Source organism: Chelon labrosus (genome assembly GCF_963514085.1).
Source record: "Chelon labrosus genome assembly, chromosome: 7".
Classification (NCBI taxonomy): Eukaryota; Metazoa; Chordata; class Actinopteri; order Mugiliformes; family Mugilidae; genus Chelon; species Chelon labrosus.
The window spans coordinates 215,264-230,166 of record NC_140343.1 but is presented as its reverse complement, the minus strand read 5'-3'; the positions used below and the strand labels follow the sequence as shown (position 1 = coordinate 230,166).

The 14,903-nt window shown below is 50.0% G+C and overlaps 2 protein-coding genes across 3 annotated transcripts; both read left to right on the top strand.

Annotated features, from left to right (window-relative positions):
* misp (mitotic spindle positioning) lies at positions 1–6,022 on the top strand. The gene is made up of 5 exons (XM_084548749.1): positions 1–55; positions 954–2,856; positions 5,117–5,337; positions 5,427–5,465; positions 5,618–6,022. The coding sequence occupies exons 2-5, from the start codon at positions 1,059–1,061 to the stop codon at positions 5,705–5,707; spliced, it is 2,148 nt and encodes a 715-aa protein (XP_084404875.1). The 5' UTR covers positions 1–55; positions 954–1,058; the 3' UTR covers positions 5,708–6,022.
* Positions 6,023–6,067: 45 nt separating this feature from the next.
* med16 (mediator complex subunit 16) lies at positions 6,068–14,482 on the top strand. 2 transcript variants are annotated; one of them, XM_084548748.1, is made up of 17 exons: positions 6,068–6,136; positions 6,553–7,068; positions 7,317–7,462; positions 8,207–8,314; positions 9,339–9,508; positions 9,612–9,893; positions 9,971–10,120; positions 10,189–10,294; positions 11,461–11,616; positions 11,691–11,908; positions 12,043–12,249; positions 12,346–12,556; positions 12,627–12,760; positions 12,838–13,030; positions 13,120–13,336; positions 13,415–13,498; positions 13,584–14,482. In XM_084548748.1, the coding sequence occupies exons 3-17, from the start codon at positions 7,324–7,326 to the stop codon at positions 13,708–13,710; spliced, it is 2,502 nt and encodes an 833-aa protein (XP_084404874.1). In that variant the 5' UTR covers positions 6,068–6,136; positions 6,553–7,068; positions 7,317–7,323; the 3' UTR covers positions 13,711–14,482. The 2 variants fall into 2 exon arrangements, with proteins under 2 accessions (XP_084404874.1, XP_084404873.1); XM_084548747.1 differs by lacking the exon at positions 6,068–6,136 and having other exon boundaries at positions 6,212–6,655.
* The last annotated feature ends 421 nt before the right edge of the window (positions 14,483–14,903 follow it).

The window sequence follows — 14,903 nt, the reverse complement described above, 5'->3', positions numbered from 1 at the left end:
GTCTCATCAGTCAGTTCTTCTTCAGTTTGAGTTGCTGACAGGAAACTGATCTGAGGTAAGAAACCATCAGAAAGATGAACTTTTAATAATCAGATAAAACTCATCTGTTCTTTAATTAATCATCAATCAGTTATTGATCAGTTATTGATCAGTTCACATGAACGTCACTTCATTACTGCTCCACACCAAACACAAAGTCACACATTTCACTCTTGGTCCTGGTGAGAAACTGATGATTGATTGAAGCTCAGGTCAGTCTGAGGACGTCTGTCAGTAGTGTGATGTGTTGTGTTGTGTAATGATGTGTTGTGTTGTGATGTGTAGTGTTGTGATGTGTAGTGTAGTGATGTATAGTGTAGTGATGTGTAGTGTAGTGTAGCGTGTCGTCTTTCTGAGCCGTTGGTTTATCAGCTGACAGCAGCTCTGTCTCTGGAGGAGTGGACCTTATCAGACACTGTCAGACTGATGATGCTAACACTCTGCTAGCCGTTAGCCTGGGTCACATGACATGACTATTTAAAGGTTTGAATGTTGACTGAACTGTTGAGGGTTTGAACTTTACCCGTGTTCAGGTTCGTGTTGTTGTTTTATGATCAGAGACTCGGTCACTTCCTCATCAGCTGCTCCTGAACTTTACATTTATTAACAGACGGAGTCATGTGACCTCAGTCACTGAATATCAGCTGTGATGAAAACTACCCGTTTCCATAGTAACCACTGTCCTCCGTTGTCACGGAAACCACAGTAATGGGTCTGCTTCCTTCCGCTACCATAGTAACATTGCCCTCTCTGCTTTTCCCATAGATATTGTTCTCTGCCTGTTGTTGCCATAGTGACCATCCTGTCCTCGTCATAGTTGCCATAGTGACTGTCCTGTCCTCGTCATAGTTGCCATAGTGACCGTCCTGTCCTCTTCATTGTTGCCATAGTAACCCTCCTTCCTGTCGTTTCAGAGGCTCTCTTCGGGCTCTCGGCAGGATGTTGTGACTCTCTCTGTCCATCGTCTTCCTCCGTCAGAACCTCCTCCCTCTGTCAGTGCCACAGCGCCCCCTGCAGACATGGACAGCATCCCGAGAAGATGGGTGCTGAAGCCTCTGTCCCCGCTGCTGCAACCCTCCGACCTGCGCTCCATTGCCGGCCCCGCCCCCGACCAGGACTCCACCAGTCAGTCCTCGGTGGTCGTGTCCTCCCTGCAGGGGGATGAGTCCTGGGACGTGGTGCTTCGGTCTCGGCAGGTCAACGTGTCTCAGGATGGAGACAACAGCAGCGACGAGTGGCGTCCCAACAGCCCCAGCAGTCCCAGCAGCAGCACAGGTTCTCAATGTGGCTTCTACTCATTTGTGGAGGACCCTGCGAGTCCAGAGGCTGAGCTGAATGAGGCCTGGATGGTTTCTCCGAAGCGGCAGGTTCAGCTGGCCACCCTGAAGGAGGAGAAAGGATTCAAACTACAGACCTACACCAGCAGCAGGAAGCCAGAGAGTCTCTTCTCAGAGACAAACGGAGACTCGCGCTACAAGCTGGATCCAACCAACCACATGACGATGGTCGCGGAGGAAGAGGAGAAGCAGCTTCGCAAGGAAATCATTCGCAGCCAAGCACCCAAGAAGAGCCTGCTGGAGGATATGGATCTGAGCCGGTCTACAGATAAACTGACCGAAGGCTTCAGTCCTGTCAGAACCACCCCGGAACCCCCTGGTACAGCTGAGCCAGGGTCCATCGACAACGAGCAGATCAACTTCAGCGCAGTCCGACAACAGTTCCTGAAGATGGAGCAGGACCGGCTGGCTGCTCTCCTCCGTCCTCTGAGGTCCTCCAGGACACGCCTGGACTTGTCTCCATCTGGTCCTGATGTGTCCACGACCACAGAGGTCGAGACGGACAGTCGCATGGAGACGAGCCAAAACACATCAGGGTTTAACGCCCCAGAAGAAGATGAGTTGTCTCCACAGTGGAAGGTGACGATGGTCCAGACTCAGGAGAGTCTGAGTCGGCAAAGCAGCATCTTTGATGACCTGGACTCTGGCCTGAAGGAGATGTCTGTGGACGAAGGAATGAACAAGACCAGTGAGTCCACAACTGCCTATGAGACACCCATTGAAAGGGAGATCCGGTTAATTCAGGAACGTGAGGAAAACCTGCGACGTTCCCGTGGTCTCAAACACAGTGACGGGCGGGGAGAGATGGTTGAGATCAAAACCAAACGTCTACACTCGCCAAGAACGGCCATCAGAACAAAAGAGAAGAACCGAGTGAGCTTCGTTATCCATAGAGAGGTTCAGAAGGAGGACCAGAAGATGGAGGACCAGAGGATGAAGGACCAGAGGATGGAGGACCAGATGATGGAGGACCAGATGATGGAGGACCCTCATGGACAGACAGGTATCTTGGAACCATTCAGCCCAGATTCCTCAGAAAAGATGTTGGACATGAAGAGGGAGTCTGGACCACACGTCGGGGACAAGAGGACAGAGGAAAGACCTCAGTTTGAGACTGGAATGGACGATGTCTTCCTGTCTCCTTGTTGTCCTCATAGGCACCCTGAAGAACCCAAGTTCAGCCAAACAAGTCCAGATACCTATTCCTTCACTGCGACTCCAACTGCTCTGCGTGAAATGACCTCGACCAGCCGTCGGTCCTGGAGGGAGAACCTGGAGTCCACCGGCCTGCAGACCAGAGGACAAGGAGCTTCAGACTTCATAGAGAAGGAGATCGAGGAGTTTCTGAGACGGGAGCAGGAGCTGAAGGAGCTGAGGGAGTCCAGGCAGGAAAAAAAACGGCCACTCTTCTCTCCAGCTCCCCTCGTGGACCAGGCAACCAAGATGGCAGTCAGTCAGTTCTACCCACCTGGAAACACAAGTACGTGGTCCTCAGAGGTCCAAAACACTGGTTCTGAGTTCATTTCATGCTTCTGTTCATAAATCCTCAGTGTGAGTTGGTTCCTGCTGATGTTTGTGAATTTAAATCAGATTCTGTTTTGTGACGCTACTAGAGGTCGGACACTGTAAATCAGAGTCCAACAGATCTTAGTCAGAGTCGTTATCACAGAGAATTTATTGTTGAAATCATCGTCTGTGACGGCAACAGAAAGTAAAGACCTCACAAAACTTTGAACTAGGGCTGGGCGATAAAACGATTAACGATATCTATCGCGATAGACACGTGATCGATATCAATAGAAAATACGTTCGATAGAATGTTTGATAATTTCACTTGAACTCCGTTAAAGAAAAGTAGGAAGAAAACCCCGAGCCAGAACTGCAAGTCATTCTGGGGGATGTAGGCAGAGGAAGGGCTTTAGCCTCTCGACCTGTCCAGCTAAGCCAGGTTGGTGGCATCAACAACAACAACAACAACAACAACAACAACAAAGAACGGCGTGGAGTGAAAGGAGAATATGAGTGCGACAGCGCGAGAGGAAATTGTAGATAAAAAAGGAAAGGTCACGTCACCAGTTTGGCAATATTTTGGTTATTTTAAGTCAAACAAGAGTCAGACTGATGTTGTCTGAAAACTTGGTGGCGAGTGAGCACATATACAAATGAATATATTAATTGGCTGTTAATTGTCTCTCTTGATTAGTAGTTTAAGAGTCGGTTAAGTTTCGATTATCTGCCGGCCGAGTGAGTGGCTGCAGACTCTCGGTTAAGCAGGAATCCATGAGCAGCGGTTATGAGTCGGTTAAGTTTCGTTTCTCTGACGGGATTTTTATGACCCTGTCAGTCAAAATGACAGACAGCGAAAAAGTCTAGCGCGACCTCTGATCAAGAGGTACACGGCAGCAGAGCCATACGACAAAACATCAAATCGATATAAAGAAATAACGGATGCAGTGGCATATCATTTAGCGAAGGACATGCTCCCGCTCAGCACAGTTCAGAGGTCTGGGTAGAATAGGTTAAAAAAACAAATCAATAATTATCGATATCGACTGATATGAAAGACGTATATCGTGATACATTTTTCAGCCATATCGCCCAGCCCTACTTTGAACATAGGATGGTTCTGGGTTACCATAGATTTTTTTTTTTTTTTTTTTTTTTTATCCTTTAATTCTTTTATTAACTCTACATCCTTCATAAACGTTAACAACAGAGTGTAACACCGTATAACCACATATTGAGTCTTTTTTTTTTTTTTCAAAACTTTATTTAAAGGTTCCAATCACAGTCAGAACATTGACCGTGGACAATACAAAAGAGTCAGGCATCAAGGAATTAAATAAACAAATACAGTATGAGACATAAAGTGGATGAAGTGCATAAGTCATTACAGGGGTAACATAAATGTGATAAAATAAATGAAATTAAATGAAAGGAAGAAAGAAAATGGCAGGACATATTATATTTCTCCAAATATTTCTTCAATTATGTTAACAGTGTGTATACATTTGTTATTATCAATTCTTTTAATACATTCAAGGTAGTTCTTGAAATCAATTTCAAAAACAGGAAAGAAAGGTCGACCTTTGGGTTACCATAGAACATCTGGGGGGATAGACTTCCTCCGACCTGGAGAACTGATTCTGCTCCAGGAAAGATCTGTCGGACCAATCAGATTGTGTGGGTGGGGCTTAATGTGGTGATGGATAGAAGAGTAACAGTAGTCAGTAAATCTGATGATTTTAAATGTCTCTGACCCAGGTGATGCAGAGGGATTTATTCTCTGGCTCTGGTTCTGGTTACGCTCCAAATAAAACATGAGTCTTTCCCGTCTAATAGAAATCATTTATGAGTGTTGAGATCATTCATGTCGTTGTGTCTCAGTTTGTTGTTTCTGAACCGACTTCAGTAAAAACAGAATCTGCTGCAGGTTTTAAACCAGAGACTGACGAAGGTCTGGATCCGATCAGAGAGGAAAGAAATCAGAGAGAGAATCAGTTACAGAGAGAAACAAAGTCCAGAGAGTTCAGTGAATCAGTAACAGATTTGTTCTGAGGTCAGAGTTTACTGCAGAATAAAAACAGGCCTGAGACGACAAATGACAAACCATGAGGCACACATTTACAGACCTAAACCCCACCCACCCCAACTAACTCTCTGATTGTCCTGACCTAAAAAAAATACTTTTTTTAATTAGCTCCTTCATCATCAGTTAACCCTCAATCGCTTCCTTCCAGACAAACGCATCAGTCAGTACTTCATCACAGCTCAGCCCTGGACCTACTCACCCCCTCTTCCCCAGTCCTCCTCGTCCTCCTCACATCCTCCTCCTTCATCCTCCTCCCCCTCCTCCCTGGTGGGGGTCCGGTCCACTCCCCTGGCTGTCCGAGGTCTGACGGCGACTCTGCTTCAGGACTTTGAGGATCGTCAAGCCAAAGTGAAGCTGGAGGAGGCGGCGGTGAGAAACATTCAGATCAGTCATCAGGAACATGATGATGATGACGATGATGATGATGATGATGATGAAGTTTTTGCTCTGTTTTTCAGTACGCAGGAATCCAACCAGTTGACGACATCAATAATGAGGTACGTCCTTAAAGGAACAGCTTGACATTTAGGAGACACTTCTGATTAGCATTCTGAATCCTGGTCCTTGATCTGGCCCTGGACCTGGACCAGTGAGGTGGACTGGAAACCAGTAACTACTCCAGTAAAACAAGTATCTGGTCTGATTTCAGGTCGTGGAGTCAACTCGAGTCATTCGACATAAAAACCAGCGAGCTCTGCGCTGGGAAGCCGGAGTGTTCACCAACCTGGAGAACCAATGAGACCACCAGGATCAGGACTTGTACCAGGACCAAGACATAGGTCCAGGACCAGGTCCAGATCCAGATCCAGATCCAGATCCGGAGCCAGAGCCAGAGCCAGAGCCAGAGCCAGCAACAGGTCTAGACCTGCAGGGGGAGCCAGACTGTTCTGATCTGGCTGCTGAGTTGAGCCTCAAACAAAGACAATGATTCATGTAGAACTAAAGAGTTCCACTTTGATCTATAGACTTTTAATTTGATAGAGCACAACAGGAAGTCTCTGCTTGTTTTCATGGTTTGAAAATCTAAAGAAATTAAAATGATTAAAACTCAGAGCGTCTGTTCACATCAGGTTTAATCAAGCTGCTTCAGTTGAAGCTTCTTAAAGACATCTGGACTTGTGGTTCTACAAGACATTTCTCTCATTGGAACAGGTTCCTCCAGGTCCAGGTAAGTATCAGGTCATTAACAGACTCCAGTCATGTGACCTACAGATATTTCTGATCTTCCACAAACAGTGGAGTCCACATGACTGGTGAGGAGAAGGTAAGTGAAGGAATTCCCCAGAGACAAACTCCAGCAGAATCTGTTCATGACTTTAAATGTCATTCAGATCATTAAAGGTAAAAAAAAAAAAAAATAAATAAAAAAAATAATATGGTCTGTAGTTTTAGAGACACGGATGCTTCAGACAGAGCTGAGTTTGTGTGATGAGATGACTGATTTCTTTATTTGGGATAGTATTCATTTATCCACACAATCCACTGATTCAATATGAACTTTATTAACAGATTATTTTAAATACTCATAAACTACAGTGTCTGGTCTGGATGCGATTTAAAATGCGGATGTCCATATTTTAAAAGTGATTTTATAGAGTTCTATGGATCCGGACCTGGAAGACAAGACTCAGGGAGAACTGAACCCTGAGGAGGAGGCTGACCGCGGCGCCTGTCAGAAAAACGACCGGTACAGAAGAACAGAGCGGGTCTCAGTGTGTTTAGAGACGGCACATTAAACATTACACACACTACACACGTTATACACACATTATACACATTATACACACATTATACACACATTACATACACTCATATATTGTAACGAGTCACCGTGAGGCCGTTGGTTCAGACGCTTCCTCAGTGTTTATAGTCAGGCAGCTGCGGAGACAGCCGCGGGAGCTGAGGGTCCTGACGCACTGTTGAACTGTCCGCTCTGTTAGCTAACCGTTGCTAACCGTTGCTAACGGCTGCTAACGGCCGGTGTCCCGTCTAACCTCCCGCTCCTCTCAGCCTCATTCTGGTTCGGGTCGTATTTTTATTCTGAAGCTTCATCCGGAACAGAAACAAATTAATCTGTGTCACCGGAGCTGACGGTGTCCGGTAAGTTAACGTCAGCGGCTAACGGCTAAACGGTTCATCCACAGACGCTGTTCAGTTTCAGTCCATTCATTTATTTCTCAGATTACTACAGAACCAGGTCCAGATGGTTTTATTGGTCAGTGATTAGTTCAGTTAGACGAATGAATGGATGAATTAAAACCAGGTTTAATAGTCTCTGGTCTCACCCGTGTCTGTCCTCGGGTGTCTTCCCCCACCTGTCCCCCACCTGTCCCCCACCTGTCCCCCAGGTGGATCATGGAGCTGGCATATGTGTGTGAGTGGGAGAAGCGTCCTAAGAGCACCCACTGTCCCTCCATCCCTCTCGTCTGCTCCTGGTCCTGCAGGAACCTGGTGGCCTTCACCACGGACCTGAAGAACGAAGACGACGACAAAGGTAGACACACAAAGACCCGCAGGACAGACCCTCAGACCCTGACCCTGTAGCACAGACCCTCAGACCCTGACCCTCATACCCTCAGACCCTTACCTGTAGCACAGACCGTGACCCGCAGCACAGACCGTGACCCGTAGCACAGACCCTGACCTGTAGCACAGACCCTGACCTGTAGCACAGACCCTCAGACCGTGACCCGCAGCACAGACCGTGACCCGCAGCACAGACCGTGACCCGCAGCACAGACCCTGACCCGCAGCACAGACCCTCAGACCGTGACCTGCAGCACAGACCCTGACCCGCAGCACAGACCCTGACCCGCAGCACAGACCCTCAGACCCTTACCTGTAGCACAGACCGTGACCCGCAGCACAGACCCTGACCCTGACCTGCAGCACAGACCCTCAGACCCTGACCCGCAGCACAGACCCTCAGACCCTGACCCGCAGCACAGACCCTCAGACCCTGACCTGTAGCACAGACCCTCAGACCCGCAGCACAGACCCTGACCTGTAGCACAGACCCTGACCTGTAGCACAGACCCTGACCCGCAGCACAGACCCTCAGACCCTGACCCGCAGCACAGACCCTGACCCGTAGCACAGACCCTGACCCGTAGCACAGACCCTGACCCGCAGCACAGACCTTGACCCGCAGCACAGACCCTCAGACCGTGACCTGCAGCACAGACCGTGACCCGCAGCACAGACCCATTGGTGGTGTTGAGCTGAGTTTGTGTTTCAGATGTCAGTCACATGATCCACATCATCGACACGGACCACCCTTGGGATGTTTACTCCATCAACTCTGGTCACGCTGAGGTCATTTCCTGCCTGGAGTGGGACCAATCAGGTGAGGTCTGAGTCAGCTGGAGTGTTGCTGTTGTTATTGATGTCGAACCCGAAGCTTTCTGAACCACTGAATCAATCTGAAGCAGTTATATTGAACTGGTTCAGTGTTAGATGAAATGTGACGACGTCTGCTGGATAAAGACTGTTGTGTTTAACACCAGCGCTACCCAACACGTTGATGGCGATCGTTTATCTGTTGCACCTCCAAAACAAACAGCAAGACAACATTCATCTTTTTAAATGTTTTATTGCAACATGTCCCAGTTCAGCGGCACACATCTGCAGCGCACAACTTCAACAACAACAACTCTAGACGACAGTCTTTCTTAAAGGGACAGCGTTAGTTGTCTAAAGGTGCAGTGCAACAGTTTTTCATTGTAAAAGTAGCGGACAAACCAAAAAAGTGTGGGCACCCCTGATCTACAGTATGTGCATCTTGAAATGTTTTCTTTTATAGAAAATAATATCTTGTGATTGTGCCGTCGTATAATACTGTATCCATGTTTACAAAATAATAAAGTGAAATGCTTGTGCATGTAGGGACTGTGATGACAGGAGTTTCATTCATTTCAGCTGAGTCAGGCTTTAGTCTGTTCCTCTTGGTTATCACCTCTCCAGTTTTGGAGAAGACCCTTTCACACAGCACAGAAGTCGTGTATGTACAGAAGTTTATGTAAATATTCTTTGGCTTCAAGCTTGTATTGGATTGCAACGCTAGTGCCAGTATTTTAAAGGGTCTTCTCCTCTGGAGAGGCAGGGCTCAGACAAAGACCTCTGAGTTGCACCTGCAAGAAATCAGAACAGAAGAAAGTGAAATCCATTGTATGTGTTTGTTTGACTGATGCAACCAGCCGACTCGGCAGTCCAGAAGTTCCCACAGGTTGTCAGGGTCAGTCTCTTGTGTTGAGGGACCAGGGACTAGACATAGTGTTCTTTGATAGAGCCTATATACAAGGAATGAGAGAAATCTTTACTTGTTGTTGTAGTAACTGTGTGTGTGTGTGTGTGTGTGTGTGTGTGTGGAGGCTCGAGGCTGCTTTCTGCCGATGGCGACGGTCAGATTAAATGTTGGTCGATGTCGGATCACCTGGTGAACAGCTGGAAGAGCGTCCTGTCCAGCTCCGTGGACGGAGACCCCATCGTAGCTCTGAGCTGGTTGCACAACGGCGTCAAACTGGCGCTGCACGTAGAGATGGTAACACGCTAACCACACGCTAACCACACGCTAACCACACGCTAACCACACGCCTCCATAAACACTATCCTACGTTCTCCTGACACCGCTCCTCTTCTCTTAGTCCGGCTCCACTAACTTCGAGGGGAAGTTCTCTCGGGTAAAGTTCTCTCCGTCGCTGACTCTGTTTGGGGGAAAGCCGATGGAGGGCTGGTTGGCGGTGACGGTGAGCGGTCTGGTCACCGTGTCGCTGTTGAAGCCGGGCGGCGCTTTGCTGACGGCCAGCGAGAGTCTGTGTCGACTCAGAGGACGAGTGGCGTTGGCCGACATCTCCTTCACCGGAGGAGGCAACATTGTGGTGGCAGCCACCGACGGCAGCAGCTCCTCCCCCGTCCAGTTCTACAAGGTCAGGGTCAGGGCCGAGCCGGCCGACGGGTCGTCACGCCGACATCAAGTCCGTAACCAGCTGTGTTGTGTGTTCAGGTGGTGGTGAGCGTGGTGAGCGAGAAGTGTCGCATCGACACCGAGCTGCTACCGTCGCTGTTCCTACGCTGCACCACCGATGCCCTGAGGAGAGAGAAGTACCCTGCTGTTACCCACCTCAAGTTCCTCACTAAGGAGAACTCTGAGCAGGTAACTAGAACCAGCCCTGATGGGTCTGACCAGAACCTCCAGAACCTGACGGGTGGTTTGTGTTCCAGGTTCTGCTGTGTGCATCCAATCAGACTGGCAGCATTGTGGAGTGTTGGTCTCTGAGGAAGGAGGGACTTCCTGTCAACAACATCTTCCAGCACCGATCACCAGTCGGTAAGAACCTGGTCCATCTGGTCCAACTGGTGAGAGGGCGACGCAGGGATCAATGTATCTGACCCTCTGACCTCTGACCTCCTGTATCTGACCTCTGACCTTCTGTATCTGACCCTCTGACCTCTGACCTCCTGTATCTGACCCTCTGACCTCTGACCTCCTGTATCTGACCCTCTGACCTCCTGTATCTGACCCTCTGACCCTCTGACCTCCTGTATCTGACCCTCTGACCTTCTGTATCTGACCCTCTGACCTCTGACCTCCTGTATCTGACCCTCTGACCTCCTGTATCTGACCCTCTGACCTCTGACCTCCTGTATCTGACCCTCTGACCTTCTGTATCTGACCCTCTGACCTCTGACCTCCTGTATCTGACCCTCTGACCTCCTGTATCTGACCCTCTGACCCTCTGACCTCCTGTATCTGACCCTCTGACCTCTGACCTCTGACCTCCTGTATCTGACCCTCTGACCTTCTGTATCTGACCTCTGACCTTCTGTATCTGACCCTCTGACCTCTGACCTCTGACCTCCTGTATCTGACCCTCTGACCCTATGACCTCCTGTATCTGACATCTGACCTCTGACCTCCTGTATCTGACCCTCTGACCTCCTGTATCTGACCCTCTGACCTCTGACCTCCTGTATCTGACCCTCTGACCTCCTGTATCTGACCCTCTGACCTCTGACCTCCTGTATCTGACCCTCTGACCTCTGACCTCCTGTATCTGACCCTCTGACCTCCTGTATCTGACCCTCTGACCCTCTGACCTCCTGTATCTGACCCTCTGACCTCTGACCTCCTGTATCTGACCCTCTGACCTCCTGTATCTGACCCTCTGACCTCCTGTATCTGACCCTCTGACCCTATGACATCCTGTATCTGACCCTCTGACCCTCTGACCTCCTGTATCTGACCCTCTGACCTCTGACCTCCTGTATCTGACCCTCTGACCTCCTGTATCTGACCCTCTGACCCTATGACCTCCTGTATCTGACCCTCTGACCCTCTGACCTCCTGTATCTGACCCTCTGACCTCTGACCTCCTGTATCTGACCCTCTGACCTCCTGTATCTGACCCTCTGACCCTATGACCTCCTGTATCTGACCCTCTGACCCTCTGACCTCCTGTATCTGACCCTCTGACCTCCTGTACCTGACCTCAGTGGGGGAGAAGCAGCCGACCATCCTGAAGTGGAGGATCCTGACGACCACCAATGACCTGGAGCGAGTGTCGGCCGTCGCTCTGCCCAAACTGCCCATCTCCATCTCCAACCCCGACCTGAAGGTGGCGTCTGACACCAAGTTCTGCCCCGGGCTGGGTGAGAAAGAGAACGTGGAGATATCATCGGAGGTCAGAGACAGAAGAATCTCTAAGGTTCTGTTCTGGTTCCAGGTCTGGCTCTGGCCTTTCATGACGGCAGCATCCAGATCCTCCACCGTCTGTCCCTCCATACTATGGGCGTCTTCTACGGCTCCTCGTCTTCAGCTCAGAGACCCGGAGACGAATCCGCCATCAAACGCCAGAGGACGACAGGCCCTGCCCTCCACTTCAAGGCCCTGCAGTTCTCCTGGACCTCACTGGCTCTGGCTGGAGTGGACAATCATGGCAAGGTGTGTGGTGGGGGGTGGGGGGGGGGAGGGCTGGGGGTGGCGCACACATGGACGCACACATGGACGCACACATGGTCCTCAGAGTCCAGAGCAGCGCCTCTTCTTTGAACCTTCTATGTTTGTTATGGTTTCAGCTCCACATGCTGCGGGTGTCGCCTTCTATGGGTCAGGTGCTGGAGATGAACACCACACTGCGCCACCTGCTGTTCCTGCTGGAGTACTGCATGGTTACAGGGTACGACTGGTGGGACGTCCTGTTGCACGTCCAGCCCAGCATGGTGCACAACCTGGTGGAGAAGCTGCATGAAGAGTACATGAGGCAGAACCAGGCTCTGCAGCAGGTCCGCCACCAGACAGTTCCCCTGACATGTTTTGCTGTCAGTTGTCCGTACTTCCTGTTTCCGTGGCACATGCTCAGCGAGTACTTCCTGTTTCAGGTGCTGGCGACACGTATCGTGGCGGTGAAGGCATCTCTCTGTAAACTCTCCACGGCGACGGCTGCCCGAGCATGCGATTTCCACGCCAAGCTGCTGCTGATCGCCATCAGCTCCACCCTGAAGTCTCTGCTGAGGCCCCACGTCCTCAACACTCCTGACAAGAGTCCTGGCGACCGTCTGACGGAGATCTGCGCCAAGAACACCGACACAGGTGAGACCAGATCTGGCGTTCAGGTCTGATCAGAGGGAGGACGGACCCTGATCGCTGTGTGTTTCCTCAGATATCGATAAGGTCATGATCAATCTGAAGACGGAGGAGTTTGTGTTGGATGGACCCCCCCTCCAGTCCTTGCAGCAGCTCATCCAGTGGGTGGGAGACTTTGTCCTCTACCTGCTGGCTAACCTGCCCAACCAGGTGAGAATGACCCGTTCACACAGACTGTGGCCAATTTGTAGGACTGAAGGTTCTGATGGTTCTGGTCTCTCCCGCAGGGTTCCATGGTCCGGCCCGGGTTTGGGTTCATGAGGGACGGGGCGTCTCTGGGGATGCTGAGGGAGATGCTGGTGATGATCAGGATCTGGGGTCTTCTGAAGCCGGGGTGTCTGCCCACCTTCACGGCCACGTCAGACAACCAGGACAGCATGCAGCTGCTGTTCAGACTGCTCACCAAGCTGTGGCTCTGCTGTAAGACCAGGACCAGGACCAGGACCATGTATAGACTCTACATTAAACCAGAACCACATTTAAACTCACACTAATTCTCTGTGTCTCAGCCCGTGACGACGGCCCCCCCCAGGACCCTGATGAGAGCCTAATAGACGAGTGCTGCCTGCTGCCCAGTCAGCTGCTGGTCCCGAGCATGGACTGGCTCCCGGTCAACGACGGCGTCATCGTCCGGCTGCAGGGGAAACATCCGCTCAGGTTGCAGTTTGGAAAAGCTTCATCTCTGCCTGGAGCAGGAACCACTGCCCCCCTGGAGGTCTTCACCAGGTAGTACACCCCTAACCTTGGACCGGCCCGGGACCAGGTCTCAGTTTGTTGTGTTGATCAGGTTGTGTTTGTGTTCAGGAGTCCTGGTTCTCAGAGGATGGATAACCTGCGCTGTGTTCATATGGGAGTCTGTCCCACCGAGGAGAGTAAAGCCTGCACCAGGTCAGTGACACATCGATGCAGCAGGTTAATATAGATGAGATGTTGATTAGATGTCAGTCATCGTTACCGTGTGAACCGTCTCCAGGTGTGGCTGCGTGACGATGCTTCGTTCTCCCAACAAGACCAACGCCATGAAGCAGTGGGAGCAGCGCTGGATCAAGAACTGTCTGTGTGGAGGTCTGTGGAGGAGGATCCCCCCCACACTCACCTGACCTCGCCTGACCTCGCCTGACCTCACCTGACCTCACCTGACCTCACCTGACCTCACCTGACCTCAGCAGGTGACTGACCTGAACCATGAAGTGACACCAGTGATCAGTTCTCTTTCTGACGAAGTCTCTGCGCTCATGAAGCTGCTTCACTTTTAACCAGACAGATGTCATGGTAACCAGATCACCACGGTAACCAGTGTAGGTTGCCTTGGTAACCAAGGCAGATCACCATCATCATCATCATCATCATAATTATTATGTCTAATGATCATCCAGAGGACTTCTCCTCAGTCACTTCATACTGACATGAAAACAGAGGAACAGATGAGGAAGTTCCACACTGAGCATGCTCAGTCCAACCTGCTGTGAGACTTCCTGTTTCCTCCTTCGTACAGGAAGTGGAATCAAATAAAATCATTCTTTAAAATCGTGTCGTCATGGCTGATAACATAAAGGAGTTCATTGCAGCTTCATGGTCCAGGTTAGTTCCACTGATCTGAGGTCAGTGAACGCTTCATGCTGCTGGTTCCTGGTTCCTGGTTCCTGGTTCAGATCATGTGTCTATTGGGTGAGGAGCTGAGTCTGAGGTGGTTCATCCTCTGGAGAACTTGAGGTTTTCAGGAGCGCTCTGTAACGGTTCTGATCTGCTGGTCTGGTTCTGTCCCGTCAGAACCCAGAGGAACTGTTCTAACTGTTCAGGATCCAGGTGTTGATTGGTCACTGATCACAACGTTGTAAATAAAACATTTTTCTAATAAACTCATGGTGTCCTTGTCTCTCTACCAGCTGGTCAGCTGCTCTCTGATTGGCTGTCCAAGTGTTTTAAGGTGGACAGGTGTCAATCACCTCAAGATCAAAGACTTGACTGAGCTTGGGTTCCTCCACACACTTCATCATCTTCATCTTCATCATCAGCCAGGGATCAATCAGTTACTAATTAATTTATTAATCATAATCATTAATGACGTCAAAGCCAGTTTCTAGTTTTAATGTCTGACAGCGTTCACACTGAAAACTGGATGCACTAACACACACACACTAGCGCACACACACACACACACACACACTAACACACACACACCGTGCAGCAGCAGCAGCAGCAGCAGCAGAAGAAGAAGAAGCAGGAATCGGTCGCTGGTCTCAGATCCGCGGGTTCGGAGGAGGAGTTTTAACGACCCGGACTCATCAGGACC

Bases quoted from the DNA above. Each gene is read 5' to 3' on its own strand.
- misp (XM_084548749.1), top strand. From the start codon at position 1,059: ATGGACAGCATCCCGAGAAGATGGGTGCTGAAGCCTCTGTCCCCGCTG. The intron at 5,338-5,426 runs GTGAGAAACATT...TCTGTTTTTCAG, and splicing joins TGAAGCTGGAGGAGGCGGCG to TACGCAGGAATCCAACCAGT. The intron at 5,466-5,617 runs GTACGTCCTTAA...GTCTGATTTCAG, and splicing joins TTGACGACATCAATAATGAG to GTCGTGGAGTCAACTCGAGT.
- med16 (XM_084548747.1), top strand. From the start codon at position 6,570: ATGGATCCGGACCTGGAAGACAAGACTCAGGGAGAACTGAACCCTGAG. The intron at 9,509-9,611 runs GTAACACGCTAA...CTCTTCTCTTAG, and splicing joins TGGCGCTGCACGTAGAGATG to TCCGGCTCCACTAACTTCGA. The intron at 11,909-12,042 runs GTGTGTGGTGGG...TTATGGTTTCAG, and splicing joins GAGTGGACAATCATGGCAAG to CTCCACATGCTGCGGGTGTC.